We start from the raw sequence: 15787 nt of genomic DNA on the forward strand, positions 1-15787 counted from the left end.
TTCCCCCGGAGGTTCTTGCTGCATAGCATTTGTCCTGGCAGGAGCAGTGTTTGAGACACTGCCCATATGCGAAGACACTGGTAATCTTTGCTCATCAACTGTAGGAGTTCCTGGTCGCTGATCATCCAAGATGGATGCAAGTTTGTCTGCATTTGATCCACCATTGTTGTTATAATTACCACGTTGATAATGGGGCGGTGTCTCCACTCCAGGAGGCCTCAGGAAAGGACGTATGTGCCTACCTATGATATTAAGAATATTATTAAATTACCAACAAAGTTAATATTAAAGCAATTATTAACTAACCATTTCTAAGTGCCCCATGACCTTGCAAATGAGGTGGAGGCATTGTAACAGTTATATTATCATCATCTCCATCTGATTCTACTTCTGTACCAGGAGGACGTTCAACAACAGCAGGTTTTTCCACTTCTAAAATATAGTATAAATTTAAATTAATAAACTAAAAAATGTTTCAAGGATTCTCAAAGATTTCTTGTTTTTTACCGGTTGTATCATCGACAGTAGGTGTTTGTTCATCAGTTTTTTCTGCTGTTTTCTCTTGAACTTCTTTTGTTTCTTTGAATTTACCATTTTGTGTGGAATCTGCTTCTGAGATTACAGTATTTTTGGTGCCTCCGCTTTCCTCGTTCTCCTGTGTATGATCTGTTTCTGTTTTGTTTGAATCATCTATCGATGCATCTAATATTACAACTGATTTATCATTGGCAGTTGAATCTAGATCGACTGTAGCATCAGCTGAAGCATGGGTACTTGTAGGAGTATGGACAGCTGAAGAAAAAAATGATTATAAGTATAGTAATGGATTCATAATAATATAATTTTTGAAATGCAATACTTACTAGGTTTCTTAGGAATGTATTTTCTAGTTTTTATATATCCAGTCTCTAATTTAAAAGCTTGTACAGAATTCCTTAAAAATCTATTTGGAATCATTGTGACTGGTGAAATATCTTTGTCTTTACAATCAGGACATTCATGGTCTTCAGATTCCATAAGAGTCAATCTGATACCTAGAACACAAAATTAATAATAGGTATAAAATCTACAATGTTTGAGATGAAGATTTACAATTACAATAAAAGAAAATTTTACAATGAACAAGTATATCCCTTACATTCATCACAAAAGCTGCTACCACAACAAGGAATCATCACAGCGTCTGACAATAGATCTTTGCAAATCATACATTGCAAATCTTCAGGTATTTCTACTTTATTTTCAACCACTGTAGTTTGTTTAATTGGATCCGGAGATGGAGATCTAAAAAATAAAATCATAAACAATTAAACTATAATATTCTTCATGAGATATGTAATTTTAAAACATTTCCTACTTTTCAGGATTTATAACAGGCTGGCCGTAACCTCCAATTGGCTTCTCAACAATAAAACTTCTTGGAATCCAGTGTTGCGCTTTATATCAGCAGTCTCCTAATAATTTTATAAGCATTTAATGAATTATGTATGAGTAAAGAGATATTTATCAGTAAAATTAAACACTAACCGCTCCAGAAGTCATAGGACAGTTTTTAATCCAATGTCCTGCCATGTGGCATTTGAAGCACCTGTAATTAGGTGGCACTTCGCCTTGTTGATTAGCTCCACGAACCTTTTGATAGCTACCCATAAATATATGATTAGTTTCAATAAATATTTAGCATGAAATTAAGTAATAGTTATATTATTTATGCTTACTTACTTCTTAAAACTATCCAAAAAATAATGAGAGCAAAATAAACAAAAATATCTTCAGTTAGAAATTTATATTTTATTTTTCTTTACTAAACTAATAATTTTAATTATATTTATCTGCAAAAAAAGATAAAATATAATATTTTTCTTACTTGCTGGGATCGTAATCCATAGTGCTCTGAGATATCATGGCTTTTATCTTATCCTCTTCACTCCCGACCATTTTAGACAAATCAGCAACAGCTTCATTATCTGCAGGGCGAGCACTTGGAATTATCACCCCCGAAGCATTCGGCTGCGAAGCAAAATCCCATGATTTTTTCTGAGTTTGAGATACTGGTATTCTAGCAATAATTAATGATGTATTTTTGGGTATGAGAACATTGTCATCTGTATAAACTGTAATAATATAAAGAATATGTCAATATGTGAATAATATTTGATCTATGATATGTAATTATTTGTAAAGTATATACCTTCTTTAGTTTGTGCATTTGTCACTTGTAAATCAAAGTCAAATGTTTTTCCAATTCTTTTTTGATGTAAAATAGATTTTTTCAGGTCTTTAACTGAAATGTGCAAACCATCAAATGTGATAGTGTCATATTCCAGAGCACTTTTGAATTTATAATGGACAGACATTTCCAATAATTAAATATCTGAAATATTTCAAGAGATGATAAATCTGGTTCTAAAAACTAAACATAGAAATTATGTTTGGTTAATTTGTGATAAAATACGAATTATCATCAAAACGCGAAAGCTGATAGTCTTAATCTACAATAATTAACACAAAACATTTTAAAATATCAAGCAATTGAAAAAACAGGATAATAGCACTGAATTTATCTTTCAAATGCAATACGGATAAAAACAAATCATTTAATGAAGTTCCTATTATCGTACGACTCTATATTTAGCGCGCAAAATAAATAAATCCTGTTTTAAAAATTAGAAATATTCCAAAAGAATAATATTCACTCACAATCTTATTTTCCACATAACAATAATTTGCAAAAAGGATATTTATTCATATTACACTTGTAATTTCACCAAGCCGATCGCCATTTTGAATCTTAAGCTTCAACAATGCATTCGTACCAACCTTACAATATAAAATGAAATGTCTACAATTTTTAAAAAAATTAAATGCCTAAAAATAAATTATTATTATAAAATGTAAAGATCCGATAATCATTTTAAATTATTTACTCGATCAAACTGTAAATAAATGAAATAAATTGAATAAAAATATATTTTAACTTCGAACAAGGATCATAGATAAATAAGCATGCAAGGATAATGATTTAAGTCTAGATAATATAATAACATGGATTTGAGGATGGTCATATAACGAGCAGAACTTATTCATTTCTGTGTTTCTTCATTCAATGCATTGGATTTAATAATCAATAACCAATAATGTGGTTATTTATAATAACTCCTTGCACCTGTATATTCCATCTTCCAAAATCAATTTGTAAAACTTTTTAACAAAGAATTCTGTACAGCTCTAACAAGCTGATATCCATCCAGGAATAGTTAAGATGAAAGTATGCGAATAAAGAGAATACAATCTAAATTTAATATGATAACACAAATTTTGTTTAATGTTGTTGAATTTATCCAAATATTTACAAATATTTTATACAACGTACTTAAAAAAATAAAACTATACAGACAAAAATTATTAACATACATAACTGTGTGTAAAAAAAAAAGATCACAAATGTGGCAAGAAATCTTTATAACTAAACATGGTTCTAGGGAAAATATTATTTTAATAAAGTTAATATAAACATAAAACGCACAATATTTTCTTTTTCACTTAGTAAAAGCTTTGACAGTTTTGTAAGAATTAATTTAATATAAAAACTCCAGGTTTACAAGAATTTAATAATATATAGAAATGCACTCAAAGATTATAAGGAGATCTGATTTTAGAAATGTAAATATTTTTACATTGAACTTCAAAGTAATGTTTTTTAACTCTTAAAATAAGGAAAATAACAACAAACTCTTAATTAACTTTCAATTCAAAAATGTGTTATACGATATCACACAGCTTTGCTGATTGTCTACTCAATTAACAATATTCTAATACTAATGATAATAATCTTATATATTAAATTAAATATTTACATACGATTGTAACTTGATATAAAATGTAAATGATGTACCATAAAATTAAAAAATCACAAAAGCAGTATGCCTTCATTTACTGAAATAATGCTAGTATCCTATATAATATTGTATAATGTAAAAATCTTATGTTAAATAATATTTTAATTACACATATATGGATTTAAACTAACCTATGAATAAAAAACATTGTTAAATAAAATTTTATCAAGTCCTCACCACTTCACCAAACTTTAAACAAAATGTACAGTTCTGAAAAGTAATTCAGAATAACAAATCACTAGTCGATTGTTTTACGGAAATAATCACTGTCTGATATTATTTAAAGTTTAAGCTAATATCATTTTTTCACTAGTTAATCTCTACTCCTTCTCGGCCTGCCAACTTTGCCCTTTCTAACACTAGCACTTGTCGCAGAAGAACTTTTCAAGAGCTTTTGCCAATCCTGCTCGCAGACTAAGTTTCCACCAAGCATGTAATACCTAGATAAAGAAAAAAAGATATAATTGTTGCTCATAAGCTATATATTTTAAAGAGGTGATCTTATTACCTGTCTCCTTGTCTCAAATGACCGCCGCATTTGCTGCAAACAAAGCAAGCTAAATGAAATACAGCACCGCCGGCAGCACCATTCGCCCCAGCACCTCCTGGAGCCCTCATCACTAATTCTGATGCGGGAATCGCTTGGCCACAGGCTGAGCAGGGGCCATTGTTCGCCCCCATGGGTCCACCGCCAGAAGAGGCGCCATTGGAACCGGCAAACATCCTAAAAAACATAATTGATAATGGATTAGAAATTGAGAAAAGAATTAGAGAAGAAACCCTTGGTAATATTAATATCGATTAAAATTTTTTGGGGCTTATGAAAGCGTTTAAATGTTTCTACAAAAAACATTTTACTTTTGTTAAAAGGGTTATCCAAATCCTAATACTTTTTTTAACTTCCCGAAATAGTAGTTTATGTTTATTTTTTTTTAAATCTTTTATTCTATTTTGTTGTAATGCCCTAAATTTTTACTGCAAACCCTTATTTTGCCATTGTCATTTAATAATGAAATCATTTTCTATTTCCCTTTCTGTTAGTCAAAGTCTAACTAATTTTGTAAATGTAACAATTGTATAAAATATATTTAAGTTTAGTTTTATTGTTTTTATATACTCTCAATATGCATCTAATAAATTAATTTTTTATAGGAGTAACTTATGAAATTTTACTCCTATCAAATCTTACTCCTATCAAATCTTACTCTTATGAAATCTTACTCTTGTCAATTTTGCTCTTATCAAATCTTACTATTACTCTTTATTACACCATTTGTTTGTTGAGTTATACGATTTTAAAGTTTGACGACATTTTCGTCATATTTTGTTCCAAAAGTTGAAAATTAGTATATGCAGTTGTATAGAGAATTTTATAGGCTTTTTATTTATATTTGGCAAAATTTATGTGTTTTAACAAAATATTGCACATTTGAAATAGCAGTCAAAAAGCGTACAAACATTTTGTTTGCAAAATTGTACGATTTTAAAGTTTGAAGATTTTTTTCGTCATGATTTTGTTCCAAAAGTTGAAAATTAGTAAATGCAGTTGCGTAGAGAATTTTATAGGCTTTTTATTTATATTTGACAAAATGTATGTGTTTTAACAAAATATTGCACATTTGAAATAGCAGTCAAAAAGCGTACAAACATTTTGTTTGCAAAATTGTACGATTTTAAAGTTTGAAGATTTTTTTCGTCATGATTTTGTTCCAAAAGTTGAAAATTAGTGAATGCAGTTGTATAGAGAATTTTATAGGCTTTTGATTTATGTAAAATAATATATATATATATATATATATATATATATATCTATATATATATATATATAATATACATGTATATATTATTACAGCTAGTATTAGGTTTCAATAGAACAGAATCGAACGTCGATTTTTTATCCATCAGTGGTATGGTGGTATGGTTTTGCAAAAAAACGAAAAAAATATCAGTCGATCGTTTTGAACGCGCAATGAAAATACGTGAAGCGAAAATTTGCAAATTTTTTTTTCTGTTTCGTGTAAAACGAGTCTGCGTCGCTTTTCCCACATTTAAAGCTTTCTAAAAACAACTCAAACTACTCATTGCACCGACGAACGCTTCACGAGGAAAAGATCCTAACGTTTAATAATTATTTATTTAATAACTATCATGATTAATGGTAATATTTATCTAGATCAAATCAAACGGTCTATATGTATAGTGGTACTCTGGTATACGAGTTTAATTTGTTCCGTGAACACGCTCGTACGTCGAATCGCTCGTATCTCGAAGCAATATTTCTCATAGAAATTCCATTAATTCGTCCCAGCCACTATGGTTTTCGTTAAGTATTTTGAATATTGAAAATAACTTCACTATTTATTTAATTAATTATTGCTTTTTTCAAAACTCTTCAAATTATTGTAAAGCCCTTAGCTGGTGTTATATATTATACTCTTATTTCATAAGAGTAAGAGTAAAATGTCGTAAGAGTAAGTAATTTCGTAAATATCAACTAGTTGGAAATGAAAAGAAATCATTATAACTGTTTATAATTAATTATTTAGTATTGATTTATTTCAGATTGTGTTGTACGTATACATTATTATAAATATTACTATCCCAAAGAAGCCAAGGTCTCTCAAAGAATTACAAATAGAATTATAACCCCACAAGCTCTGATTTATAATGGAAAAAATAACTCGAAAAGTCAAGGAAATTCTGCATCTGTATGCAAAGTTGCAAACATATATAATGTTAAATAAAAAATGAGCTAGATGTAAATAATCAGCTTAATCGATAAGAATTGATTCGCGAGCACATTTTTCGACATCAATTTAAATTGTGCAAAAACTTGTTTAAGCACATACATTTTATTTTACATAAATGAAAAGCTTATAAAATTCTCTAAATAACCGCATTTAATGATTTTCAACTTTTGGAACAAAAACATGACGAAAAAAATCGTCAAACTTTAAAATTGTTTAAAACTGCAAACGAAATGTTTGTGCATTTTTTGACTGCAATTTCAGATGTGCAAAATTTTGTTAAAACACATAAATTTTATATTATATAGATAAAAAGCTTATATAATTTCATACATAACTAAATTTGCAAATTTGGAACTTTTGGAACTAATACATGACGAAAAAATCGTCAATTGAATCGTCAATCAATCGTCAATTGAAAATCGGATAAAATTGCGAACAAAAATGAAAATGTTTGTACATTTTCTCAAATTTGTCTAAATTGTGCAAAAACTTGTTAAAACATATACATTTTGTTTTATATCGTTACAAAGCTTATAAAATTCTCTTCGTAACTGCATATAACGATTTTCAACTTTTGAAACAGAATCATGATGAAAAATATCGTCAAACTTTAAAATCGTACAATTTTGCAAACAAAATGTTTGTACGCTTTTTGACTGCAATTTCAAATATGCAAAATTTTGTTAAAACACATAAATTTTGTTAAATATAAATAAAAAAACCTATAAAATTCTCTATACATCTGCATTTACCAAATTTCAACTTTTGGAACAAAATATGACAAAAAAATCGTCAAACTTGATAATCGGATGAAATTGCAAGCAAAAATGAAAATGTTTGTACATTTTCTCAAATTTGTTTAAATTGTTCAAAAACTTGTTAAAACACATACATTTTGTTTTATATCGTTACAAAGCTTATAAAATTCTCTACATAAATACATTTAACGATTTTCAACTTTTGGAATAAAATCATGATGAAAAAAATCGTCAAACTTTAAAATCGTACAATTTTGCAAACAAAATGTTTGTACGCTTTTTGGCTGCAATTTCAAATTGCAATATTTCGTTAAAACACATAAATTTTGTTAATTATAAATAAAAAGCCTATTAAAATCTCTATACACCTGCATTTACCCATCTTCAACTTTTAGAACAAAATATTGCGGAAAAATGGTCAAACTTTAAAATCGCATAACTTTGCAAATACAATTTTTATACGTTTTATTGATATTTGATTAAAATTAGCAAAAATTTGTTAAAATACATATATTTTATTTAATATAAATGGAAAGCTTACAAAACTCTCTACACAACAGCATTTACCAAAAATCAACTTTTGGAATAAAATCATGACGAAAAAAATGGTCAAACTTTAAAATCGTATAAGTGTCTAATTATACTCACCTATGGTAGTCTCCCTTGCACAGAATCATGCCTCTTTTGCTAAAACAGGAAGCCCCCAAATCTGCCAAAGTGGCTTGGCAATAAGTGCATTTAAGACAAGCATGGTGCCAATACCTGTCCAATGCCAGAAGTAAAAATCGTTCTTCTATCCGATAACCGCATCCTGCACACAACTTTCCCATGGCTGCTTGAAACACACAATTTTTTTAGCAAAAGTTCTTCTTTATAGAATACTTCATATATCTATCTACCATACCTGAAACTTGCGTCGGCGTTCCATTAACATAGCCCTGCGTCATTTGCTGTTGCTGCTGCTGCTGCTGCTGTGCCGCCAACTGTTGCCCGTGCTGTTGAAACTGGAACATCTGCTGCAAATGCTGCTGATTAGAACCAGCGCCGCCCGCGCCCGTCATCATCTGCTGCTGATTTGCACCAGCACCGCCGCCCATCTGCTGATTGCCAACCATTTGCTGCTGCTGGCCGTTTCCGTTGCCCCCCGAAGGCAGCATTTGTTGAGAATTGCTGCCGGGGCTCATCTGCTGCTGGTGTATTTCACCATATGAAGGGAAAGGAGAGTGCTGGTGGGGTGATGTACTCGAATTCATTGTCGATGGTAAATGAAAATTTATTGGTAAGTTTGTTTGAAAAATTGAAGGAGCACTTTGACTTATTGAGTCATAATTGAGAGAGTTTCAATTTAACCTTCATTATGAGTTATGTGAGTGAATTGTATTGTAAATAGATGACGGAAACTTGTTATAACAAAAATCCCCATTAACTCATTATTTTGAATCTAGATGCTGAGGTTTAATTTAATTTTAAATTAGGTTCTAATAAGGATTAGGGATATGTAGAAATGCACCAGGACATCTGAAAATAAAAAAATAAAAGTCAATAACATTAAAGTTTTAGATATTACATTTCTTAAGAATAAAATTTCATAAGAGTAAGATTTGATAAGATTAAGAATAAGAGTAAAATTTTATAAAAGTTAGAGTAAAATTGAACTAGTGGTGTATGGCATCGTGCCTTAAAGCAAATTTCTGGAACTTCCCGTACCGTAATGAAATATTCGAGAAATTTTACACGATTTCAAATATATTATTACAAATACTGTAACTTTCATTATTTCTGCTATCTTGTTATATCTGGGCAAATCAAATCTAAATCATAAATCAATTTATCTCCAGGACATTAACAATCGTCATTTCATTTCGAATGCAATTTCAAAAAAAAATAGTTGCCTAATTTACACAAAATTGAAAAAGTGCTCCCGGATAGTCACATTTGATAAGAGTAAGAGTAAGATTTTAAAAGAGTAAGGGGCCAATTCTCATGTAAAATAAAAATATTGTGTGTTTACTGTGCGATCAAGCGTCAGGCTCTTTTGAACCAGAAAATAAAATTAAAATTAAATATTAGATTACATATTATCAAGCTGGTATCATAGTCATGATATTTATAAAAGTTTAGGTCAATTTATACTATAATATAATGAACATATTTTGCACCATAATATGGCGTGTGAATTTCCGAGATTTTCCAGCAAGTGTTATACTCATTCGAGCGTCAATAAGCTTTATCGGAGATGTATGCATGTATGTATATATATATATATATATATATATATATATATATATATATGTGTGTGCGTGTGTGTTTGTGTGTAGGCAATAAGGTTTAACTTATATGTTAACCTGCCTTTAGGCCAAGTACTCCAAAATCATTCCTCCAATTCATAATTATTGATGTTATATAAATCATATAAATTTATTCGTATAAAGTTTTATATAAATCTTCAAAAGTTTACATTGGGCTTTAGTTATCTTGCCATTTTCAAATAAGATTGATCTCTTAAAATTTCATCAAATATAAGAATTTATTTAATTATCATGTTTATTCTCAAATAAAATATTTTCTTACGATTTCTTCATTTGTAATTATAAGAATATCTTTAATTATCCTACCTATTCTCGTAAGAGTAAAATTTGATAAGAGTAAGAGAGTTAGATTTCATAAGAATAAAAAGAAGATTTCATAATAGTTAAATTTCATAGCAGTTCATAATAATAAGAATGGAAGTTTACAAAATAAGATTCATAAGAGTAAAATTTGATAAGAGCAATAATAAAATATAATAAGAGTAAGAGATAGATTTAACAAGAGTAAGAATAAAATTTCATAAAAGTAAAATTTCATAATTTCTTCATTTGTAATTATAAGAATATATTTAATTATCCACTTTATTCTTGAATGAGTTTGTTTCTTAAAGAAAATCTATAATTATCATCTTCTCTATTCTCTAGTAAGATCTCTTATAATTTCTGCAAATATAATAATAATTTTAATTATTATGTATATTCTCTAATAAAATTCTAATATTCTCGTAAAGATAATATGTGGTAAAAGTAAGAGAGTTGGATTAGAGTAAGAATAAAATTGTATAATAGAACAGTAAAATTTCATAAGAGTTACATTTCATAACAGTTAGAGTAAGATTTGATAAGAGTAAGAGATAGATTTCATAAAAGTAAGGATAAGATTTCATAAAAATAAGAGTAAGATTTCATAAGGGTTAAATTTCATCTTCATTTGTAATTATAAAAATGTCTTCAATTATCCAGTTCATTCTTGAATAAGATTGTTTCTATATATTTTCTTCAATTGTGTCTAGTATAAGAATACTTATTCCTTAATTATTCTGTGTATTCTAAAATAAGTTTACTCTTTTATAACTTCTTATATTTTGCCAAGTATAAGATTATCTTTAATTATTATCTTTTCCAATCTCTAGTAAGATTGCTTATGCTCTTTTATAACTTCTTATATTTTGCCAAGTATAAAATGATGTTTAATACTCTAATTGTAGTAGAATATCTTTCATTAACATGTATATTCAGTAATAAAATTGCTCCCTTTTAATTTCATTAAATATAAAAATTTATTTAATTATCATGTATATTCTCTAATAAAATTACTCTCTTATATTTTCTTCATTTAAAATGATAAAATGTCTTTAATTATACATTCAGTTATTCTCAGATAAGAGTAAAAGTTAAGTTTAAATAAGATTTCATAAAAGTTGGAATGAAATTTGGTAAGAGTAAGATTTAGATTTCATAGGAGTAAGAATATGATTTGATAAAATAAGAGTAAGATTTTATAAGAGTTAAAAGTCATAATTTCTTCACTTGTAATTACAAGAAAGTCTTCAAGTATGCAGTTTATTCTTGAATAAGTTTGTTTCTATAAAATTTCTTCAATTGTGTCTAATGTAAGAATACTTATCGTTTAATAATTCAGTCTTTCTCGAATAAATTTTCACTTTTATAATTTCAATTTTGTCAAGTATAAAATTATCTTTAATTGAAGAAATTTTAAGAGAAGCAATTTTATTCGAGAATTAAAGGGTAATTAAAGATAATCTTATACTTAGAAAAATATTAGAAGTTATAATGATTTACTTAATTGAGAATAAACAGAATAATTAAAGGATAAGTATTCTTACATTAGACACAATTGAAGAAATTATATAGAAATAAATTTATTCAAGAATAAACTGGATAATTAAAGACATTCTTATAATTACACTTTTATGAAATCTTATTCTTCCTCTTGTGAAATATAATATTAACTCTTATCAAATTTTACTCTAACTGTTATGAAATTTAACTCTTATGAAATCTCACTGTTACTGTTATAAAATCTTATTCTTACTCTTATCAATTCTAACTTTCTTACTCTTATTAAATTTTACTCTTACGAGAAAAGACAGTATAATTAAAGGCATTCTTATAATTACAATTGAAGAAATTTCAAAAGAGTAAATTTATTAGAGAATAGACAAAATAACTAAATGTATTCTATTACAGAAATATGACAATATAATCAAAATGAAAATAAAAAAATAAATGAGTGGATTATATAACAAAATGTTAAAAAATGTTAGAAAATTAGAAAGTTTCTAAAAAAGGGTTAAGAAAAACAGAATTAATTATATAAATATCAAATAAAAAAAGAAATGTTTTTTTAAAAAACTTTTTTGTTTTTTATTACTTTTTGGATTCTTTGTTTGAAGCTCTAAAAATATTTATATATATATATATATATATATATATATATATATAAATATATATGTATGTATGTATATCTGTATATATATATGTATAAATGTGTGTATGAATATTTATGTGCATATACGTATAATTGAGGATGTTTTGGCATTTCCCAAATTAAATTTAATTCAGATAATTAACAAGGGGTGCTCTCCAAGGGGATGTTTCGCCCTCCGCCTTGCCTTTGTATAAAACGTTTTCCAGAACGGGACAGACATAATCAAATGGACCAGGGCCGAATTCACCATTATAATAAGACAGAAAATATAATTAATTATTAGGTTGATATGAAACAAAAAGGATTTAATTGTTTATAATATTTGGCACAAACATTAGCTAACAAAAATTAGTAGAAATATTATAATATACGAAAGGAAATTTGTCTCGTAAAATCCAAAACTCTTTAAAAATCTCTTATAAAGTATTTTTCACATTTGCCACACATATTTCATCTTTATATATTATTTTACCAGTTTTTGAAATTTCTTTATCATTTCATTACGATTTGGCTCTGATCGAGCGAGCGAGGAAGGGGTTGCTCTCGGTTTAGTTATATGAAATTTTAATTATTAATTATCCTGCTACAACACGCCAAGGGGGCCACCACCGTCATGCGAAAGGGGGCCCGAGGGCGGAGGACCGAGCAAGAGGGAACTAATTACTTAAGACTTGTTATTTCACGAGCAAGAGTACGCCAACAAAATGGCTCTGCTGACTTATTATTGTACACCAACCGAATGGCTTATTACAATGAAACGTTTCAAGCATCACATAGTAGTAAATAATAATAGTAATAATAATTAAATAATTAAATAATTGATTCTTATATGTATGAAGAAATTATAAGAGAACTAGTGGTGTATGGCATCGTGCCTTAGGGCGAATTGCTGAAACTCCCCATACCGTAATAAAATATTCGAGAAACTTTAAACGTTTCAAATATATTATTACAAATACTGTAACTTTCATTATTTCTGCTATCTTGTTATATCTGAGGAAATCAAATGTAAATCATAAATCAATCAATTTATCTCCAGAACATTAACAACAATCGTCATTTCATTTCGAATTGAATTTCAAAAAAAAATAGTTGCCTTATTTACATAAAATTGAAAAAGTTCCCGTATAGTCACAGTCTAAACGCATTTGTAAAATAATTCTGTGCGACATTTTCACTTATACTGTTCTTAGCTTGGCGGCATTTTCACATTTTTCAATAGTTTTTTTAGTTACACACACACACGCATCCATTTTTTCTGAGGTATGCCAAAATGTTCAGAAACCTTCAAAACGTCGAGAAATTGCAAAAATTTTCATTTTCGATTTTCGGCCCATTACTATAACTACCCTATGGGAAATTAAAAAGTTGTAAGTGGAATTTTTTCTTAATGCAAATTACATCAGCTTCCTGATATATGTAAATAATCTACTTAAACAATTATAATTGAGATTTAGGTATTTGGATAAAATTTTCAACTGTATATTTCTAAAATAAAATTTTCGTTTTCACTAAAAACTACAAAGGATAGGTTGCGGGAAGAAAATGGAAAGCAAGACACAAGATGTGAGATCAGTTTTAATATTTTGAGAAAAAATCAGACTTCTTGTTAATGGTATATGTTAGAAAATACTAAATTAATTAAATAACACTAGTTAGAAACATCTATACACAAGAGTGTTTTATATGTGTCTTGTTGCGTGTGTTTGTGTAATATTAAAATTTCGAATATTGCCTGAAGGCCGTAGTTAATTTAAATATAGCGCAAATGTAAAACTGATGCGAGGCCGTGCCAAAATTCTATTTATATATAAAGAAGAAACTAAATTTGTATGAGTGATCTGACTTGATCTGGTCTTATCAATTTAATCATTTAACTTATTTTATTAAGCTATCTTGAGACCCAGCAATTTGCCTTAAGTACAATACCCATGCACTATTGGTTAATTAATATTTTTACATAAAATTTCCAGTGAAATATTTACTGAATACTACCCGAGTAGAAAATTAAATCTGACAACCAATAATTCCATACAATGTACGAGACATCTAGATATTTTCATACCTGTGTTATACCTTATTTTAGACCTTTTAAAATTATGGGTTTCATGTTCTTAGAAATCGGAAATCTTACGAGAGGAGGAGGAGTAAAAACATACAGATTGTTATAAAAGGTTCAAGTTTTTTTTCAACTTTACTGTAAAGTTTGATCTTAATAATTCATCTCATCGACCAGAAAAATATAAGAGTTGTCGTTTCAAGATTTTGCCATGTGTATATTTTTATATTTATATTTATTTATATAAAATTGTCACGTTTTAGTAAGACTGTTCGTTTGTGTTTTGACTGGTACGTCGCCAGGGCAACACACATGCACACAAACACACACACCAAACAGAAAACATGGCCGAGAACAGCTCATTATTTTCACAACAATTATAATTAATTATTCATGAAAATTACTAGATAATTACTCTTATATATATATATATATATATATATGTGTGTGTGTGTGTGTGTGTGTGTGTGTGTGTGTTGAATAGGCTATCAGACCTATTTAAGAATAAAAACATTTTATTAGTTCAAAATTCTTCGACAATAATTTTACTCTTAAGGTAACAAAGAGATAATAAATAATATGATATGCCAAAATTTTCAGTAATCTTTGAAAAGTAAAAATATGCAAATCTTTCTTTCGAGTATTATCTCTTATCCTAGGGAAGTTAAAAAGGTGCAAGTGGCATTTTTTGCTTTAAAGTAAATTACATGAACAATCAATAAGAATGGATATAAAACTTCCAATAGTTTATTACCAATCAATACGATTTTCAATTGATATCTTTCAAAAATAAAATAAAATATCTGTAATTATATTAACTTCAGTTTATACACTAAATTCGCATTATAACATACATGGTGTATGTTCAAAAGATGTGCCATTAATAATAATTTTTTATAAATCAACCACTTTTCGTAAAATTATTATATTTAATCTCTTATTATTAATTCTATCACCTTCATCAAATGGCCTTTATAGTTTCAAAATCGGTTCCTCAAAGGACAAATTTTACACATACAATTTCCAATTTCGTTGTCAAACGATTTAGAATAACTTGAAACAGAATTTTCTGGCACCAAAATTCAGAAACTTAATGAAAATCCATTGAATATTAATATTCTTCTTCAACTTAAGCCTAAAATGAGATAAATTCAATAAAGTATGTACGTGCATGCAAATGGCAGTTGTGAAAGTATAGAAATTGATGAATGACATAAATTTGTACAAGCTTGTAAAATATTTAAATAAATATAGGCGCGATAATTACTTTGATGACTAACATTGGTAATCAAGCCCAATTGTGGCTGATAAAAAGCTTTTAGGAGCCAATTTTAGGATAAAATATGTATTTCATGATACGTATGAATTGGTGGTAACGAACTGTCAAAAGGATATGTTTTGACACCCAACTTCATGTAACAGGAATTTTACACCTAACTTCATGGAACAGGAATTTTACACCTAACTTCATGGATGTGTTATCAGAAACAACTTCATGTATAAAGTTGCACTTATGATGAAATTGTTATTTGACGTATGTGCGTTTTGTAGGTTAGGTTT

At 28.1% G+C, this 15787-nt stretch overlaps 2 protein-coding genes across 2 annotated transcripts in view; both read right to left on the bottom strand.

Moving 5' to 3' along the window:
* LOC113372686 (E3 ubiquitin ligase PQT3-like) overlaps positions 1 to 2825 on the bottom strand; it is a 7254-nt gene extending 4429 nt beyond the window's left edge. The window contains exons 1-10 of the mRNA XM_026613038.1: positions 2701 to 2825; positions 2192 to 2374; positions 1868 to 2114; positions 1528 to 1642; positions 1375 to 1454; positions 1139 to 1284; positions 864 to 1034; positions 508 to 792; positions 307 to 432; positions 3 to 242 (exon numbers count right to left, since the gene is read on the bottom strand). Of these exons, the coding sequence (XP_026468823.1) occupies positions 3 to 242; positions 307 to 432; positions 508 to 792; positions 864 to 1034; positions 1139 to 1284; positions 1375 to 1454; positions 1528 to 1642; positions 1868 to 2114; positions 2192 to 2357 (1576 nt within the window). The 5' untranslated portion in view covers positions 2358 to 2374; positions 2701 to 2825. The remainder of the gene's footprint in view (positions 1 to 2; positions 243 to 306; positions 433 to 507; positions 793 to 863; positions 1035 to 1138; positions 1285 to 1374; positions 1455 to 1527; positions 1643 to 1867; positions 2115 to 2191; positions 2375 to 2700) is intronic.
* A 930-nt stretch (positions 2826 to 3755) lies between these two features.
* Positions 3756 to 8785, bottom strand: LOC113372409 (LIM/homeobox protein Lhx9-like). The gene is made up of 4 exons (XM_026612730.1): positions 8312 to 8785; positions 8056 to 8239; positions 4408 to 4623; positions 3756 to 4339 (listed from the first exon to the last, which is right to left on the bottom strand). Exons 1-4 carry the CDS (start codon positions 8658 to 8660, stop codon positions 4213 to 4215), a joined length of 876 nt encoding a protein of 291 aa, XP_026468515.1. The 5' UTR covers positions 8661 to 8785; the 3' UTR covers positions 3756 to 4212.
* Positions 8786 to 15787: the final 7002 nt, after the last annotated feature.

This window comes from Ctenocephalides felis, unplaced genomic scaffold (assembly GCF_003426905.1).
Source record: "Ctenocephalides felis isolate EL2017-DRISC unplaced genomic scaffold, ASM342690v1 CF-g0.4_SCAFFOLD_01604, whole genome shotgun sequence".
Lineage (NCBI taxonomy): Eukaryota > Metazoa > Arthropoda > Insecta > Siphonaptera > Pulicidae > Ctenocephalides > Ctenocephalides felis.

Excerpts from the sequence above, each read along its gene's own strand:
- LOC113372409 (XM_026612730.1), bottom strand. The coding sequence starts at position 8,660 with ATGAATTCGAGTACATCACCCCACCAGCACTCTCCTTTCCCTTCATAT. Across the intron at positions 8,240-8,311 it reads AACGCCGACGCAAGTTTCAG|CCATGGGAAAGTTGTGTGCA; the intron begins GTATGGTAGATA and ends TGTTTCAAGCAG. Across the intron at positions 4,340-4,407 it reads CATTTGAGACAAGGAGACAG|GTATTACATGCTTGGTGGAA; the intron begins GTAATAAGATCA and ends TTCTTTATCTAG.